Here is a 16,111-nt window from a genome sequence, read left to right as displayed (position 1 = left end):
GTAGGTAAGTCTCTTAGGCTTCTCTCGGCAAGAATGTGTGAATCGGTGGGTCGATTTTGAGTTTGGAGCTAAGTTTGTGGAGTTCTTGAGTTTTTGAGCTTTTGTGCAAAAAGGGAGGATTCAGATGAGATTTGTGCTAGGAATCGTGTTTCTAGGTTGGTGAGTGAGTTCTAGACTCTATGAACTATCTCAAACATGTTTCCATTTGGTTTGGAGAGGCTCGCAAATAGAATCGGTTGAGTTTTTCACCTCGAAGCTACCTCTCTGGACAATCCGGATAGTCCACGTAGCCCAATGAAAACCCCGATGACTTGTGCTAAAAAACTGTTAGGGTTTAAGGTGCAAGTTGAATCCAAAACCCTTTTGTATAGTGTATATGTATATTTATATAGGATAGATTTAACATACGAGTCGAATCAGTCGAGAAAGATCATCAAGAGGTGCAAGTTTGCCCAACCCGGATAGTCCGGGTTAAGCCCAGAGGGTCTGAGTTAATTCAATTTAGATTTAGCAGAGAATCCATGTCCAGAGTACAACTCGGAGGTTATGAGTTCCTGGAGTCTCCAACCTCCTGTTAGATTTTCGAAGTCGTTTAGATCTCTAAGTTTGGTATTTTTTCGCATGTCTTGCACTTTTAGCTTGTTGTTATGCATATTGTAGCATACATTGTTGCACCTCATTCACGCTCATCATTCCATGCGTTCTTCTTTAATGAACGAGGATCCAGAGCGTGACGCGGGTTTGGTTGATGGTGACATCGAGCTGCACGGGTTCTGTGAATTCTGTGTGGGTAGCATTAGGCAGCCGCTTGAGTAGCAATGCAAGCATCTAAGTACGTTTCTCTCATTAATTTGGATCATATGTATCTAATGTGATAAAATACGCTTTTATGTACGTTATGCATGTTGTTCGGTCGATGTCAGGTCTTGTATAGATAAAACCTATGTTGATGCATTATACGCCGTATTGAGTTATTATTGATCAATCTCCTTATAACTGGGGTTTTAGTTACTGTCACATTGATAACAATGTTGGTTAGTTGAGTAGTGAGGATGAGTCAAGATGTGAGTAGTGTTAAGTGTGTTTCTCCTGCTCTGATGTGGAGTTCCCCGGGGTAGATCGGGAGAGGAACCCGGATACTATAGACCGCTTGCGTCGCTTATGCATCGATCATTGTTGTAGTTGGCTCTAGCACTTACTGTACTTACCACATGTCGATTTAATGTTAAGATAAGCTGAATACCTCTGTAGCTGTGATCGTTTGAGCTTGCACATCAATGGTGTGAGCAGACAGGCTTGTAAGAGGCACTTGAGGTTACTCCGAGAGCTAACTAAAGTGGGCTCTGCACCGAGCAATGTCTGATTCAGGGCTTATTAGGAAAGGTTGACATGAGTACCTCCTTAGGTGGACCTGTGTAGTCACTCAAGCTGTATGGTCCTCGAGTCTTGTGGGTAAAGTTATATCCCCTATAGTGTGTAAAAATATTTCGAAATGTCGCGCTCTCGATCATGAGTATGCTTTTATCCATTTGTAGCAGTTGTAGAGTTACGAGTTTGGTTTGAGGTGGTTGATGAGTTGAGATGGTTCTTTACAGATATTATTACTATGATTCCTTTTGCATGTATGTTCAATTAATGGTTATGGGTTAGATAGTTGTGTTGGTCAAGTCTAGATACTCGCACATGTTTATGTTAAAATTTACTTTTGCATATAAATTTACTTAGCCATGTGGTCGTATTCTCACTCACATCCCAATTCATAATCCTTAGAGTTTGGTTAACTATAAGTACCCAATATGGATTAAGTCTTACGAGTATCTTCTTACTCACACTGCTCTTCCAGGTGCTACCGGCCAAGAGGAGCTCTTCTTTGGCTACTTCACACCCGCCGAGAGTGGTGGTAGGCATGAGTAGGTAACTACTCGAAAGTCGTGCTTTTGTGACAGAGCCTAAGAGTATATGGCTCAATCCTCTTTTTGTTGTTTATAGTTTTAACTTCCGCTACATAGTTCACTTTTGTCTAGGAGTTGATTACTTTCAATCTCTTTCTAGCTCTCTTTTAATGCAAATTATAAGAAATTATGGATGCTTAAGAACTTGTAATATAATTAAATTACTTGCTCTTTGTTAAGATTTGTTGTGATGTGATATGTTGTAAATGCATGTGTTCCGATTTTGGGCACAAAACACGTGCCGGGACTACCGGATTGGTATTCTAATTAATCATTAAAGTCTCGATTAAGTAAATGATCGATTTAATGATTAATCAGAATACTATTTGAACAGTTCCTTACACGCGCCTGATCGGAGCGAGTCTGATCACCTCTTCGACCAGCTAGGCCGCCATTATGACAGATGGGTGGCCGGCCGGAGCGCCGTTGGGTGGCGAAGAAGGCATGCTGACAGCAAGATCAACTTCCCGAGCGGCCTCCGCGATCTTGTTGATTATCAGATGCAAGACATCGACCTCGGGAAGACCCTGCAGTGATGCAAGCCATGAAACCCTGACCCAGGAGAAGTCTTGAAGATGGAAGTTTTGAGAAAAGGCCAAACATACCGATTCGAGCCGAGCCCTATCCGACGAGGAGAGATCGCACAATAGAGGACCGTCTCGCAGGGGGCCATCCTTCCGTAGGGCTACCGCCATGAGGAATTTGACCCGCGACTCGACGGCCTCATCAGAGAGATCTGCATAAGAGGGATACTTAAGACATCACACGATTAAACAAAGAGTGTCATGGAAATGGTTGCGATATTACCTAAAGAGCTCTTCCTAGTGACGTCGTCACTCTTAGTGTACATATATGCCGGATGTGCTCTTTTTCGCAAAGGGCACAACCGATGCTTGATGAAGTCACGAGCAACATCTGATCTCGTGAGCCGGACGTTTGCAAGGTTCTTGACCCAGGTTGCGAGGCTCAACAGCTCCAGAGTGGTCGTGGGGGAGATCCCTTAGTTTTCAAAGACTTATGCCGATCTGCTCGGCACGTAGATGTTGTCCAAAGAACCCTTCGTCTTGAGGCAGAACCATTCTTCCCTTTAGCCCGACTATGATGACTTTAGGCTCATCTCAAGGTAGGAGCCCGTGATGCTGTCGTGAAGGCGAAATCCGTAACTCCCGGTGGTTGGCCCGGTCTACAACCTGGCCATGTAAAAATACCCGAAGAGATCGAGGCATGGCTCGACCCCAATGAAGTTCTCGCACATGTGAGAAAAGACGTTCAACATGATGATAGAATTGGGATTGAGGTGGAGGTGGCAGATATCGTAGAAGGCTATGACGATGGTGAAGGATTCAGAAAAGAACAACACGAGATCGGCCAAAAAGAAAGAGACAAACATCACGATCCCCCTTTATGGGGAGCAGCCACATCCTACCCCGGGCGGTATCCCGAAGAAAGGTGGCAAGGGAGCAGACTGTTGTCGTATATCTGCTTTATTCACCGCAGTGCACCTGGACTTGGGAAAATCTGGTTCTTTACTGGTGCGCGACACCATTGGGGGCGGTAGGGGTGGCTGTGGAAACACGAGTTGAGATGAAGACGATAGGCTCTGAGCGCATGAGCTTGGAGGTTGTGGGGGATGGTGAAAGGATTCATGGGCAAGTTTTGGCTTCCCAGTTTATAGGATCATCGCGATATCCTAACCATCGCGTGGAGCTCAGCCATCTCGAAATTCAAAAGGCCGCACTTTGGGGGTTGATTTTCCCTTAGGTCCAGCGGAAATCAATGTCTCTCTCTCACGATGTTTCTCTCTCTGGAAGTTTAAAACCTCCCCTCGGGATGCGGTTTTATGGGCCCGCAACGAAAGTAGACTGCATTGATGGCCACTCTCAGGGTGAACTCGTATTGACCTAGGGCCTAGGTGGTACGACTAGGTCCACCTGCGATCACGCGACAAACCGCTTAGACCACCACATCCGCGAGGGAGCTTGGGGCTATTGTTGGTGTATAGAATAGGGGTCCCTGTATGAGGGCTCAGACTAGCCAATACCAGTCGACAGAAGATTTTTTCCCCAACTAGGGTCCCACCGCGTGACCAGTTTACGCCTTCGTGATCAGGATCCTTACCACATAAAGGGTATCCCGCAACCAGCCTTCATTAATCATGGGACATGTATTCACTAAACCAGTCTATTCTCATTAAATGCTTCCCACTCAAGTGTTTTTCTTCTCTAGATACTCCTTCCCAGTGGACAGGTCGTGGCCGATGCGGAGTTGCCATGCCCCATCTCGTAGCATTAAATGTTACGAGACAGGCTCGTACGTATGTCAGGCTGCTTCACAGGCGCGCATGCGAGACCGGTGATAGGAAATGGTAAACTGGGGTGAGGTAGGTGTGTAGGTATCTAGCAGATGGGATGGGCTCGACAACTTCATCAGAGCAAAATGGGCACATTCGCCAACTATTATAATAACCTAAGGATGGAAGGTTTAGCTAAGTATGGTTCAGCGGAAAAGTGCTAACTTATAAATTTTCTTTATCTAGTATATAAAGAGGAGAATAGATCTAGCTTAGAGGGGATTCATCTGTAATCAATTCACAAACAATGATAACAAAATACATATGATGTATGACTATTATCTTTCGAGAGGTCTGAACCTGGATAACCTGTGTATTCTTGAATTTATCACAAACACATGCACACCGCAAGCGTTGTTCACGCGTCCATCCACCGATACACACAAGAATCATTGTCAAGACTAACCCTCGACATGTGCAATATTTTGAAATTACCTGTATTTTTGCAACTATTGAAAAATAAAATAAAAAATAAATTTCACGTACTGGGATGTAAGCTCATCAATATAAAAAGATGATATACGCGGCCCAAGGGATTAGCATTTCTGGCCCACTAGGGTTTTACACCTCTCTCCGTCTCTGCCCTCCTCAGTCCTCAAGCTCGCCTCACCTATAAATTCCAGGATCCAAAACCTCCGCCACAGCCGCCATCTCGGAGCACCGCATCACGTACGCCTCCCTCGCCCAGCGATCCCCGCCGCATCTCCGGCGAAGATGGTAGCTTTCAGGGTGAGGACCACCTCTTTCTCTCCCGCCTCTAGCCCTCGACTCGCTCTCCTGGCGAGATCTGATCTGACGCTTGCTCCGTTTGGTGTATGGCGTGCAGTTCCACCAGTACCAGGTGGTGGGGAGGGGCCTGCCGACGCCGACCGATGAGCACCCCAAGATCTACCGCATGAAGCTCTGGGCCACCAACGAGGTCCGCGCCAAGTCCAAGTTCTGGTGAGGATTCGATTCAATCCCCTATCCCGTCCGCCATGGTTCGAGCTTGCTTATGTGTTTGCATTTGGTGGTGTCGAGGCGTCGCTTACCTGGACTGGTTTGGCTTGTTTCGCTGTGTGCAGGTACTTCCTCCGCAAGCTGAAGAAGGTGAAGAAGAGCAACGGCCAGATCCTCGCCATCAACGAGGTGACATGTCCTTCTCCCCGCCTTGTTTCGATCCCTTGTTTGCTCGATTCTGGCTGTGCCATTCATGAGGCTATATCGTTGCGCTGTTTGCGAGTACCAAGTTACATAATGTGCATTTATTTAACTCATGAATTAAGTCCAACCGTTCTTAGTAAGGAGGTTATTTTTTGGTGGCGGTACTGAGTTGTCGTCATGCGTGGTATTACTGCCATTCAACTAAGTGATACTGCTAACGTACTGAAGTGCTGTGTGCTGATCCTTTGGGTATTTCGTTGTTTCATGTAGTTTTGTTCAGTGATTGTTTGTCGTAAAAGGCTTGGTACTTTTGTTCTATGCCTTTTTTCTTGGAACTAATTTTTTCAGGTTCTGAGTAAATTTAATTAATTGGTGCTTAGTTCAATAGCTGCATTACTCTTGCTTAGCGGACAATGTCTTACTTTCGTATTATATCCATAGATCTTTGAGAAGAACCCCACCACGATCAAGAACTATGGCATCTGGCTGCGTTACCAGAGCAGGACTGGCTACCACAACATGTACAAGGAGTATCGTGACACCACTCTCAATGGTGCTGTCGAGCAAATGTACACTGAAATGGCTTCACGCCACCGCGTCAGGTCCCCTTGCATTCAGATCATCAAGACTGCTACGGTCCACTTCAAACTGTGCAAGCGTGATAACACTAAACAGTTCCACAAGTCGGACATCAGGTTCCCGCTGGTGTACCGCAAGGTCAGGCCACCAACCAGGAAGCTGAAAACCACCTTCAAGGCTTCAAGGCCAAACTTGTTCATGTGATCCAAGTCATCCTTCCTACTATGTAAGCCCAGACTGTTTGGAGGATTGCTAGTTCAGATTAATATTTATCTACATGCAACCTATTGTTTCTAAATCCTAGTTGGTAGGTCCACGCTGTGGCCTTTCTTGTCTTGATGAATATCCTTTTCTTTTCTTTTCCTCCTCTTTATCATCTGATGCCTTGTATGGATAGTTCAACTGTCTTCTGCTTTAATGTTTGCTGACATATCTAAGGGGTGCTGGTTGCTTATGTGTGACCTGTTGTCCCGCCCAGTTGTCCTGTTAGTACTTTCTTGTTCTGGTGGAAGTAGTTTTTACATTGTACCTGTCATTATTTACTAATCTCACAGATTCAATCTGCTTGTGTTACCAACTTAGATTTCCAAAGGGCTAGATAGTATGGTTCTGTTCTTGAAGTTTTAACTAAGTTGTTATCTCTCTTCTGTGCAAAAATTACCATGTTTTGTGGTTGGAAAAATTGTTCAGTGGTATTTGTTCGGTGTATCGGTGTTCAACTTGTGATGTTTCAGTTGGTAGGAATAATTCTTCAAAATGTTTTACTTTCGAGCATCAGTACCAATATTATTTGGGCAACTTTGCCGAGGTTACCAACAATAAATTTGGTTTCCTTTTTTTCCCTGTTGCCAATATCACAGTTGCTGTTGGATGTTCAACTTTCAAATCCATTAACCATTTGGTTTTGTGGATGAGCATCCTTGCAAACATTTACTGGTTAAAGAACATTTTATTCCCAGTTTGTTGAACTTGTTTATTGGCATTCTGTGTTCTCAACTTTTGTTATGTGCCCCACATAATGTCATGTCCCTATGCCATGTTTGTTCCAGGTTGCTGTGGCATATTGCAATCATTTTATTTTGCAGTAGAGATACAATTGTGAGCTTCCCATTTTGTTTATTTTTCGAGTTAAGCATGCCTGCATGTGTTAGTGTGGACTAAATTCTTGCTGATGCGCTTTCACATTACTATTGTTGTGAGGCAACTTTGCCGAGGTTACCAAGACATAGTTGGTTTCCTTTTTTTCCCTGTTGCCTATATTATCTGTTGCCTGGTTGCCCCCATTCATTAACCTTGGTTTTATGATAGGTTTCCTTGCAAACATCATTTTTTTGTATTCTTATTCTATTTACCGATTTTGTTATTGACTTTTGTTAGCACTGATTTTTGTATGTTTTGAGATCCTCATTAGTTGTTTGTTCAACAAGTTCATTTTCCTGAATACTAATTTTCTGCAAATGCTGTAGCTGAAATCTTTCATAAGCGAAGGTTACATGCATGTTATTTTTTGTCTGCTAGCCAACGATGTTGCTGGCCAGTTTCCTCCCCCTTTGTTTGGTCCATGATCAATAGTGCGCTGGTTGGAGGTATCGTATACTGTAGAGTGTAGATTTGGGTTTGTATGACACCGGCATGTCATATCTGATATGAATATGTAGCAATATTTTTGCGTTCTTTGGAATTAGTTGAAATACTTTCGAGAAGCTAATTTGTGTGTATCTCACGAACAAGCTTGGAATTTTTGTGAGTGTAGATACATGCATTAATGGTTTATTGCTATTTTGTCGTTTGTCAGGAATGCTGATGTCTTCCCTGGATATGTTTTCTGAATATTTGCTGTTTATGAATTGGTGGTGAGCTTGCGGCTGAACGATTTGAAGCAAGGCGTTCGAACGGAAGAAATCACTTTCCAATTTGTGATTTATGTGTTTTTATTCTCAATAGTTGTCCATGGACTGCAAGAAATCGCATTCAACTTGAACCGCCGTCGTCCGACTGAGCTGCAGACAATTGAGATAAATAAACTGCTTGAACAAACAGAAATACGCATCTTCCAGCTACACGGATTTGTGTGAGACGATGCAACGATTAAAAGATGAGATGGTGCAATCGCTGTATGATATTGAAGTTTTTCTATTTCAAATCATATTTAGTGACAGCGGTAGTACTCTCTTCAATCTATATCGTTGTACAGATATATATTGTTTTTGATAAGACATGGTATTTAATATATAATTTTGATTATTATTTTTATTAAAATATATCGATAAAATATATGGAATTTGTGATATTATGATAATATTTTTAAGACAAATTTATATATACGATTTTAAGGTTTTCAAACCAAATATTTTGAAAGATATTATTAGCTCAAATCTTAAAATTTTGATCGAATATTTTCTAAAATAATATGTATTTACAATCGGAGTAACTACATGCTTGGCCTTCCGACCCATTTCCACCTAATGTCAAACAAGATGAAGTCAAATCCGCGTAGACGCAGCGACAATCAGGTCCTGATGTTCAAGCCGCATCTACCCTCCCACTCCACGATCCCAGCCGCGACTCGCGACTCGCGGGCTCACTATCCACACCCGCTTTGCCTACCTACCCCCACCGGTGCAGCTTGCCAGCTTCTCCCTCCCCTTCCCTCCTCACACACCCCCACCATTCCTCCACCAACCACCAATTGTTCTGAGCTTCTCAACTCGCGTACCAGTACACGCACGGGGGAGAACCTGCAGCTCAATTCCTGATGGCTCAGCAGCAACCGAACCCCGAGGAGGTACGGGTCCAGCCTTGCCGATCGCACGCAAAACCTTCTCTTGTCTGCGTTCCAATTGGGTTTGATCAGCTTAGCGATGGGGAAGTGGGTAACAATGGCGCTCCGTTCTGTTGGTGCAGGTGGTCCTCGGCCAGGAGATCGGCGGCGCGAGGGTGATCACCCTGAACCGCCCGCGCCAGCTCAACGGCATCTCCGACAGAGTGGTGCGCTTCCTAGCCCTTTTGCTTCCAGCGAAGAACTTGCGAGATTTTCAGGGAGCATCGGCGATTGTTAGTTCCCGGTTTCTGCTTGTAGGTTTTTCTCCTCGCCCAGTTCTTGGAGAGATGGGAGAAAGATGACAGCGCCAAACTGGTAATTGTTAAGGTGCGTACCTCCTACGCTATCACTTCACAGACGAAAAAGCAGCCTACCGAATAGTTGCTGGCAAGGCATATATGGTAGGTGCATTTCTGGCCAGTCTTTAAGCTGCTCTGCTGCTCTAGGACAGTGTGAAATATGAATCAGGGTCAGAGTTTAGGAGAGTGCTGTTATGGTTGTAGTTAAGGAGAGTTTAAGCAAATTGTCTGTTTTACCATGTAAGGCAAGTAGGTTTGCCTACTTATCTATATATATGTGTAGAAATTTTAAGGAAATAGTCAAATAGGTCTAACACAAAACATGCACGACCAAAGTTTGAACTTAGCTAAGTGTAAATGTATGTTCTGTTCCACAAGCTCAGCAAGGACATTGATGTGTTGATATAAGTAATGCATCTTTTTGCAAAAGAAGAATTTATTATGACCTTGTTTTTATATTAAGTTGATGAATTTGATGTAGTGATGTTTGATTATCGACAGGGAGCTGGACGTGCATTTTCTGCTGGCGGGGACCTAAAGATGTTCTATGAAGGGAAATCAGGTATGAATATTGCAGAACGATTACACAACACACGGTTGTTTTTTAGGGAAAACATGCGATCAAATTATTAACTTAAATATTTCTATATAAGTTGATTTCCATTATCATGATGCACATTTGCATAAAATAAATCATGTCAGCTAGGAGCTATTAATACTCCTTTTGCAGACGATTCCTGCCTGGAGGTTGTGTATAGGATGTATTGGCTCTGCTATCACATACATACATACAAGAAAACCACGGTGATGATGCTTGCCAGAGAACCATTATTTATCTCTCTGGAAAATTATGTACTTAGACTCTACGGTTCTATATTCATGTAGGTCGCTCTTGCTAATGGACTTGTCATGGGTGGAGGTGCTGCTATGGTTGCTCCACTGAAGTTTGCTGTTGTCACAGAGAAAACAGTATGTGATGCTAGTCAATGTTTCAGAAATCGCTAGGAGCTAGGCGGGCGGTTGGGCACTGCCTAGCGCCCAGGCCGCCTATACGCTGCCTAGGCGGTTTTATATTTCATGATCCCAAGGGTGGTTTTGATTATTCTGTATAGAAATTTCATCATTCACATGTAAAGGCATGTTAAATACAGGAAGATTAGTATGTTAAAACAACAAAATTGGCATTGCTAACTCGTAACACACATCACAACACTACATTAGTACCCATCACCCACAGCCTAGTCGGCCACAGAGAGCGCTAGGCGTCCGCCCAGCAGGAAAATTGCTGCCCAGTGAGCTCTCGACTAGTCGGCTGTTGCCCGACTTTGACTGACTAGGCGGGAAACTGCCCAGACGCACTGACTAGCACAAAATCAAGGCGGTGGGGCACTGCCTAGCGACTAGGCACCGCCTAGGTGCCACCCAGGACCAATTTTTGATACACTGATACTAATACCATTTTTAGGCCTATCATTATTTATAAACTCGTTTACCTCAAATCCTATCTGTATCAGCTTCATAAAATCCTTATGATAATATTGGCAAATGGCAAACCTGTACTCTTGCGTGCCTTCTATTTGATATTTTGTTCTGTAACAATACATAAATATCACAGTAAAGATAAACTCATGTAATTTTGAAAGGCGATCCACTTGATTGCTCGGATCCCATTGATTCTAAGTGTGGTTCTAAAGTATTTTGGAGATTTTCATTGGCATCAGATAATTTATGTTGTAGATTTTTGCTACTCCTGAGGCAAGTGTTGGATTGCACACTGATTGTAGCTTTTCCTACATCCATTCTCGGCTCCCTGGATATTTAGGTAAGTATCGAATTCACAGGTCCATAGACATAATGTGCATGAGATTACTTGTGGGCATACCGTAATGAAAAAACTGACAACTACAAATCAAATATAGAGCAGGGCAATATGTTGCTATGATGCATCACATGATACGGTATTAGTTATGCTCACTGTATTCTTTCTGAACTCTTAGGGGAATACCTGGCTTTAACTGGTGCTAGATTGAATGCAAAGGAAATGATTTCTGCCGGTCTTGCTACTCATTTTGTTCCTTCCGACGTAAGGAATTCAGAAGTTAGCATTTCTATTTTTCCCCACTTGGTTGCATGGACAGATAGTTATTATTGTTCTGCCTATAGCGTGAGAATGCTTGTTGATAGTGGTTGCCTGTAGCTTGACTAATAGTACTTGTGACGTGTATGGCAGAAATTGGAAGAACTCGAAAAACGTTTACTGAATATGAACACAGGTGATGTGTCTGCAGTCCGAGCTTTCATTGAGGAGTTCTCAATGAAGGTTCAACCTGATGAAGACAGTATTTTAAACAAGTACAGATAATTATTTTAAGATGGAATTTGTTACATATATATATGCTACTTATTCTAGCTGAAAATAAACTGACAATTGTATGCTAATCTTTCTTTGATAGGCTCTCAACCATCAACAAATGTTTCTCTGCTGAGACTGTTGAGGATATCATAAAAGCATTTGTAAGGATTCTGTGAAATCTCCTTCCAGATTCTCTCAAATTACTAATGTGTTAGCTAGCGTTCATTCTACATTCTATGACATGCCAAAGGATTCCTTAGGGCTGTTTTTCTGTGAAAAAAAATCATATCTTCATCTTGATCTCAGCTGTACACTTTTAAACAACAACGAGCTAACTGTTCTAGCGCCCAAAATATGTTAAGAAGAAACTGCCATATTGAAGGTAACAACTATAATTGTGTCCTTTGTAACATGGACTGAGGAAACAACCTTCCATCTTTTTATTTGAATGTCCCTTTTAACACCACATGTTGGAACACTATTGGAATCAGCTGGGACCAAGACTTGCCGTTCTTCCTAATGCTTGAGAAAGCCAAGCTTGATTTTCAGCAGCCTTATTTCATGGATGTCTTTATCATTGCTGCTTGGCACATCTGGAAACAAAGAAATGATCTCATCTTCAGACAAATAGGCCCAACACTGCAAGGATGGAAGACTGGTTTCACAGATGAATTAACACTTCAGTCCAACAGATTCAAAGAGTCTTTAAACGCATTAGTCCACCCATGGATCATCTCCCACTCCTAGAGAGCTGATCCCATGGAGTTCTTCTCTTTCTTCTTTCTTGCTTTCAGTGGAGTTGTAGCCCTGCTCCTCCCTCTGTACAGCCTGCTCGTTCTCTATATATTAATATATATATATAAATATACCACTGTAGGGGTTTCCCCTAAAAAAATATATATATTCATGTCAGTCGTTCAGTTACAGTTTTCAGTGGTTGTGCCACTAATATCAAAACATATGTAGGCCGCTGTTTTTTTTTTAACAAGGCAATCAACTATTTTGCCACATATCATAAAGCACTATTTTGTCAATTGCAGGAATCAGAAGCAAGCACTGACGGAAACCAATGGATAGCTCCAGTCCTAAAGGGCATGAGAAGATCATCTCCTACTGCACTCAAGATCACGCTGAGATCGGTACAAACTCTCACATAAATTTCGAGTCTTTGGACCACCCAAGTTCGAGTTCTCTTGTTGGACGCGAATTTGAGTGCTTATTTTTAAAAAATGGTTGTGTGTATCCTGCACGTCTTACGGCCTATTAGTAGAAGTTGTACTTCTATTATCTTAAAAAAAGCATCATTATTAATTTGTTGATGAAGACTCTTTCTCGTTGGCGTCGTATTTGTTTGCTTGTTTAAGGTGAAGGCTAGCAAGTAGAAGCCATATTAATTATTTTTTTGTTACATATTGCTTTGTTTGCACGAAGTACTATTTTTATTTATATATTTCTTGAATGCACTACGGTTTTTATAGTAGATAGCGCTAGTCGACTGATGATTCTCTTTTGAACTGTTCAGATTAGAGAAGGTCGGAAACAGAGTTTGTCTGAATGTTTGAAGAAGGAATTCAGAATTACAATGAATATTCTCCGATCGGTTGTTACTGGGGATGTATATGAGGTATGGAGACTATGTCAATAGACAGTCATTGTATCGATCAAAATTAGCCTTCATCTTGCATGTTGACAGTTTGAAATTTGATTATGTGACAGGGTATCAGAGCTCTCAGTATCGACAAAGACAATGCCCCTAAGGTCTGGTCTCCCTCCTTCCATCCCTCTCCCTCTAAATATAGCTGTTCCTCGCATACTTGTTCTGAACTTCTCTATCACGCCACAGTGGAACCCTGCTACCCTTGAGGAAGTAAAGAACGAGGACATCGACCGTGTGTTCCAGCCGTTCAGTTCAGAGCAGGAGCTCCATGTCCCATCCGACGATTTCAACAGGTGAGCGTTGATGACTCCAAATCTTCCCCACCATTCATGTTTGCTGTCCAGATTGTTTACGCTTTCGACAACAACAATGTGCAGGTGGAGCGGCAAATATGAGAACACAGTCTATGCCAAAGCCTCGCAGTAACCATATACAGATTCCAGCCTTTGAAGCTTCGCAGTAGGGACGAATCCTTCTCATCACGGCATAACGAGTTTGCAACACGCATGTCGAGTGTTTGTGTAGTGCTTTACCGGTGTAACGATGTATGAACAGTTGGAAAATTTACGCAATGACACGCAGCAATAAAGCATATGATGTTTGATCACACACCTAATCCACTTAAAGAAGCTTATTCTATAAGGAATGCAGTGTTCACAGGTGTGATGTCATGTCCACAGGTTAAGAGAACAGAAGTATAATAAGTGAATGTATGTTGGGGGTGGGGGAGCCCAGTCAGTCAGGTAGTGCCCAGCAAAGGCGCAAACCCTACTAGCTATGTACAAGCTCTAACAGGAGTAATCCAACTCCATGTAGTAACCCGTGTACTTAGTAGATGTCCTCCTAATCGCGGCTCTCCTAACTGACAGAATCTCCTTCACAGCAGCTGCTTGGCTCTTCTCAAACTCCACCCCCAGCTTCTTCAGGTTCTTTGCTTGAGTTAGCAGAAAAACGATGAGTTTCTTTTGATATTCTTCAGCCTTGAATCCAAGAAATTTGAACTGCACCAAGCTGGTAGTCAGGCAAGATATATTCGCCAGCCTCTCCTTGTGATCGGTGAAACGGGGGCAGGGCAATGTGTTGTCATTGTCTGTTTCAACAGCCTAGCACAGAAGGAACGTACGTTGGTGATAAACCACTCCATGAAACTCGAGATGATAAGATGCTAATGTGAATGAGAAAAGTGATATTAGATACCGAAAGAGTGAACCATTGTAGGTTAGGACAGCTCTCAAGCAGCTTCAGCAGAAAAACAAGTTCTCGTTCACTTGTGATATCCAAGCTCACTGATAGTATCCTCAAGTATTGAAACATAACCGTCAACTTTGGAATATCCTCGTATTTAGATGATAACAGCTGCAAAAAAAAAAAAAAAAGAGACATCCAGTAGATGAGATAGCATAAACCCGCGAGTCTTGAGTACTATGTGCTGTACACTTCACATATGCGACGACACTCCTTGTTTCCCACTTTCCCCAGAATCTCCGTTGCACAGCATAAGTTTTAATACTTTGAATTTTTTGTCATATCAAAATCTCAATGACGCATGCTATCTTATCAGAATCATGCATTTTGACAGCTATTAAGCATTAATAAATCATATTCCATTGCAACCAGAAAATCAGGAGATATTAATCCTACTCTAAGGCTCTGTCCTGACTAGAAGCAAGTTTTTTTAACAATGCTTATGCCTTGCACATCTACTTAATTTCACGGTTTAAACTCTATGATTCACTGCATTGTGCGCAGACAAGAACACATTCATAAGACATTACCAACAAACATGTTGTGTCAACGACTCTTCCATTCGTTGCTGATGGCAAGTGAAGGTCAATCACATGCTTCCATCGATCACCTTTTACCGTATCATGAACAGAGTCCTACTAGATAGCTACTACCTGAACATTGCGCAGAACACGAAGCAGGAACTAAAGAATTATACAATGCAAGAGAAGAGATCGAGCTCACCTTAATGGCCTGGCATCGGAGCGTGAGGCAGTTCAGCTTCGTGCCAGAATCAAGGAACGGCCGAACCCCGAATGACTCCATCATCCGCGCCTTGGCTATGTGCAGGTATGCCTTCCTCACCTCCGGTGCAGGCGCCATCTCCAGTCTCCTCGTCTTGGCCCGCGTGTATAACGTGACCGTCCTCAGCCCCGTCGCCCTAATCGCAGCCTCCTCCTGTTTCAGCACCGGCCTGAACAAGAGGTTCCTCACGGAAGATGACTCCACCGTGCAGCCGCCGCCCTTGCCCGTGCCGTGCCCCGTGCAGTAGACCATCTCCAGCGTCTCGAGGCAGGACGCGGAGGCGAGGACGGAGTTGATGGTCTCCTGGTGGACGGCGACGCGGTAGAGTTTGAGCGTGCGGAGGCAGGGGCACATGACTTTGGACCAGCGCGGCACGGCGCAGGTGTCGAGGGTGAGCACAGCGAGGGAGCGGACGGACAGCACGTTTTTGGGCAGCCGCGCGCGGCGGATCAGACGGACGGCGAGCTCGGATACGCTATGCCCGGCGGCAGTGTCGAGGATGGGGCGGAACGTGGAGGGCGGGATGTCGGCGGGCGGGGCTATGACGAGGCGGCGGAGGAGGAGCGGCGGGATGTCGCGCAGCGGGACGGGGAAGCGGGCCTCGTGGAGGGTGAGCGAGTCGACGCGGTCGAGGAGGGGAGGGACCTGAGCGCGGAAGTGGCGGGAGGCGGCGGCGAGCAAAGCGGCGGAGCGGATCGGGAGGCGGGAGACGATGGCGCGCAGGAGGTCGTCGTTGAGGTGGGAGAAGCAGTCAGGGCCCCCGGCGGCAGTGCCCAAGCCCGCGGCGTGGCGGCGGCGTCGCTTGCGGGGTCGGCGGCCCATCGGGTGCGGTGCGGAGTCGGAGTCGGAGTGGGAAGGATTGGTGGGTTGGATCCGGGAGCAGAGGTGAGAATGACGGGTTTTGGAGGGGGCAATTGCTTTTTTCCATC

At 44.1% G+C, this 16,111-nt stretch overlaps 3 protein-coding genes across 5 annotated transcripts; 2 read left to right on the top strand and 1 right to left on the bottom strand.

Moving 5' to 3' along the window:
• Nucleotides 1–4,869: 4,869 nt before the first annotated feature.
• On the top strand, nucleotides 4,870–7,946 carry LOC133920851 (large ribosomal subunit protein eL20). Of its 2 annotated transcripts, XM_062365441.1 has the most exons (5): nucleotides 4,870–5,031; nucleotides 5,129–5,244; nucleotides 5,367–5,430; nucleotides 5,887–6,250; nucleotides 7,820–7,946. In XM_062365441.1, the coding sequence occupies exons 1-4, from the start codon at nucleotides 5,017–5,019 to the stop codon at nucleotides 6,226–6,228; spliced, it is 537 nt and encodes a 178-aa protein (XP_062221425.1). In that variant the 5' UTR covers nucleotides 4,870–5,016; the 3' UTR covers nucleotides 6,229–6,250; nucleotides 7,820–7,946. The 2 variants fall into 2 exon arrangements, with proteins under 2 accessions (XP_062221425.1, XP_062221417.1); XM_062365433.1 differs by lacking the exon at nucleotides 7,820–7,946 and having other exon boundaries at nucleotides 5,887–6,513.
• A 512-nt stretch (nucleotides 7,947–8,458) lies between these two features.
• On the top strand, nucleotides 8,459–13,763 carry LOC133920840 (3-hydroxyisobutyryl-CoA hydrolase-like protein 5). Of its 2 annotated transcripts, XM_062365411.1 has the most exons (15): nucleotides 8,459–8,809; nucleotides 8,929–9,012; nucleotides 9,104–9,172; nucleotides 9,646–9,706; nucleotides 9,875–9,948; nucleotides 10,030–10,113; nucleotides 10,882–10,966; nucleotides 11,142–11,227; nucleotides 11,375–11,496; nucleotides 11,598–11,658; nucleotides 12,538–12,636; nucleotides 13,020–13,121; nucleotides 13,214–13,255; nucleotides 13,341–13,447; nucleotides 13,532–13,763. In XM_062365411.1, exons 1-15 carry the CDS (start codon nucleotides 8,780–8,782, stop codon nucleotides 13,578–13,580), a joined length of 1,155 nt encoding a protein of 384 aa, XP_062221395.1. In that variant the 5' UTR covers nucleotides 8,459–8,779; the 3' UTR covers nucleotides 13,581–13,763. The 2 variants fall into 2 exon arrangements, with proteins under 2 accessions (XP_062221395.1, XP_062221404.1); XM_062365420.1 differs by lacking the exons at nucleotides 8,459–8,809; nucleotides 8,929–9,012 and having other exon boundaries at nucleotides 9,164–9,246.
• On the bottom strand, nucleotides 13,732–16,089 carry LOC133920832 (uncharacterized). Its single transcript, XM_062365398.1, has 3 exons — nucleotides 15,123–16,089; nucleotides 14,352–14,510; nucleotides 13,732–14,257 (listed from the first exon to the last, which is right to left on the bottom strand). Exons 1-3 carry the CDS (start codon nucleotides 16,002–16,004, stop codon nucleotides 13,943–13,945), a joined length of 1,356 nt encoding a protein of 451 aa, XP_062221382.1. The 5' UTR covers nucleotides 16,005–16,089; the 3' UTR covers nucleotides 13,732–13,942.
• Between the last annotated feature and the right edge of the window lie 22 nt (nucleotides 16,090–16,111).

This window comes from Phragmites australis, chromosome 1 (genome assembly GCF_958298935.1).
Source record: "Phragmites australis chromosome 1, lpPhrAust1.1, whole genome shotgun sequence".
Taxonomy (NCBI): Eukaryota; Viridiplantae; Streptophyta; class Magnoliopsida; order Poales; family Poaceae; genus Phragmites; species Phragmites australis.
The sequence above is the reverse complement of the archived record's forward strand: the minus strand, read 5'-3'. Positions and strand labels throughout refer to the sequence as shown.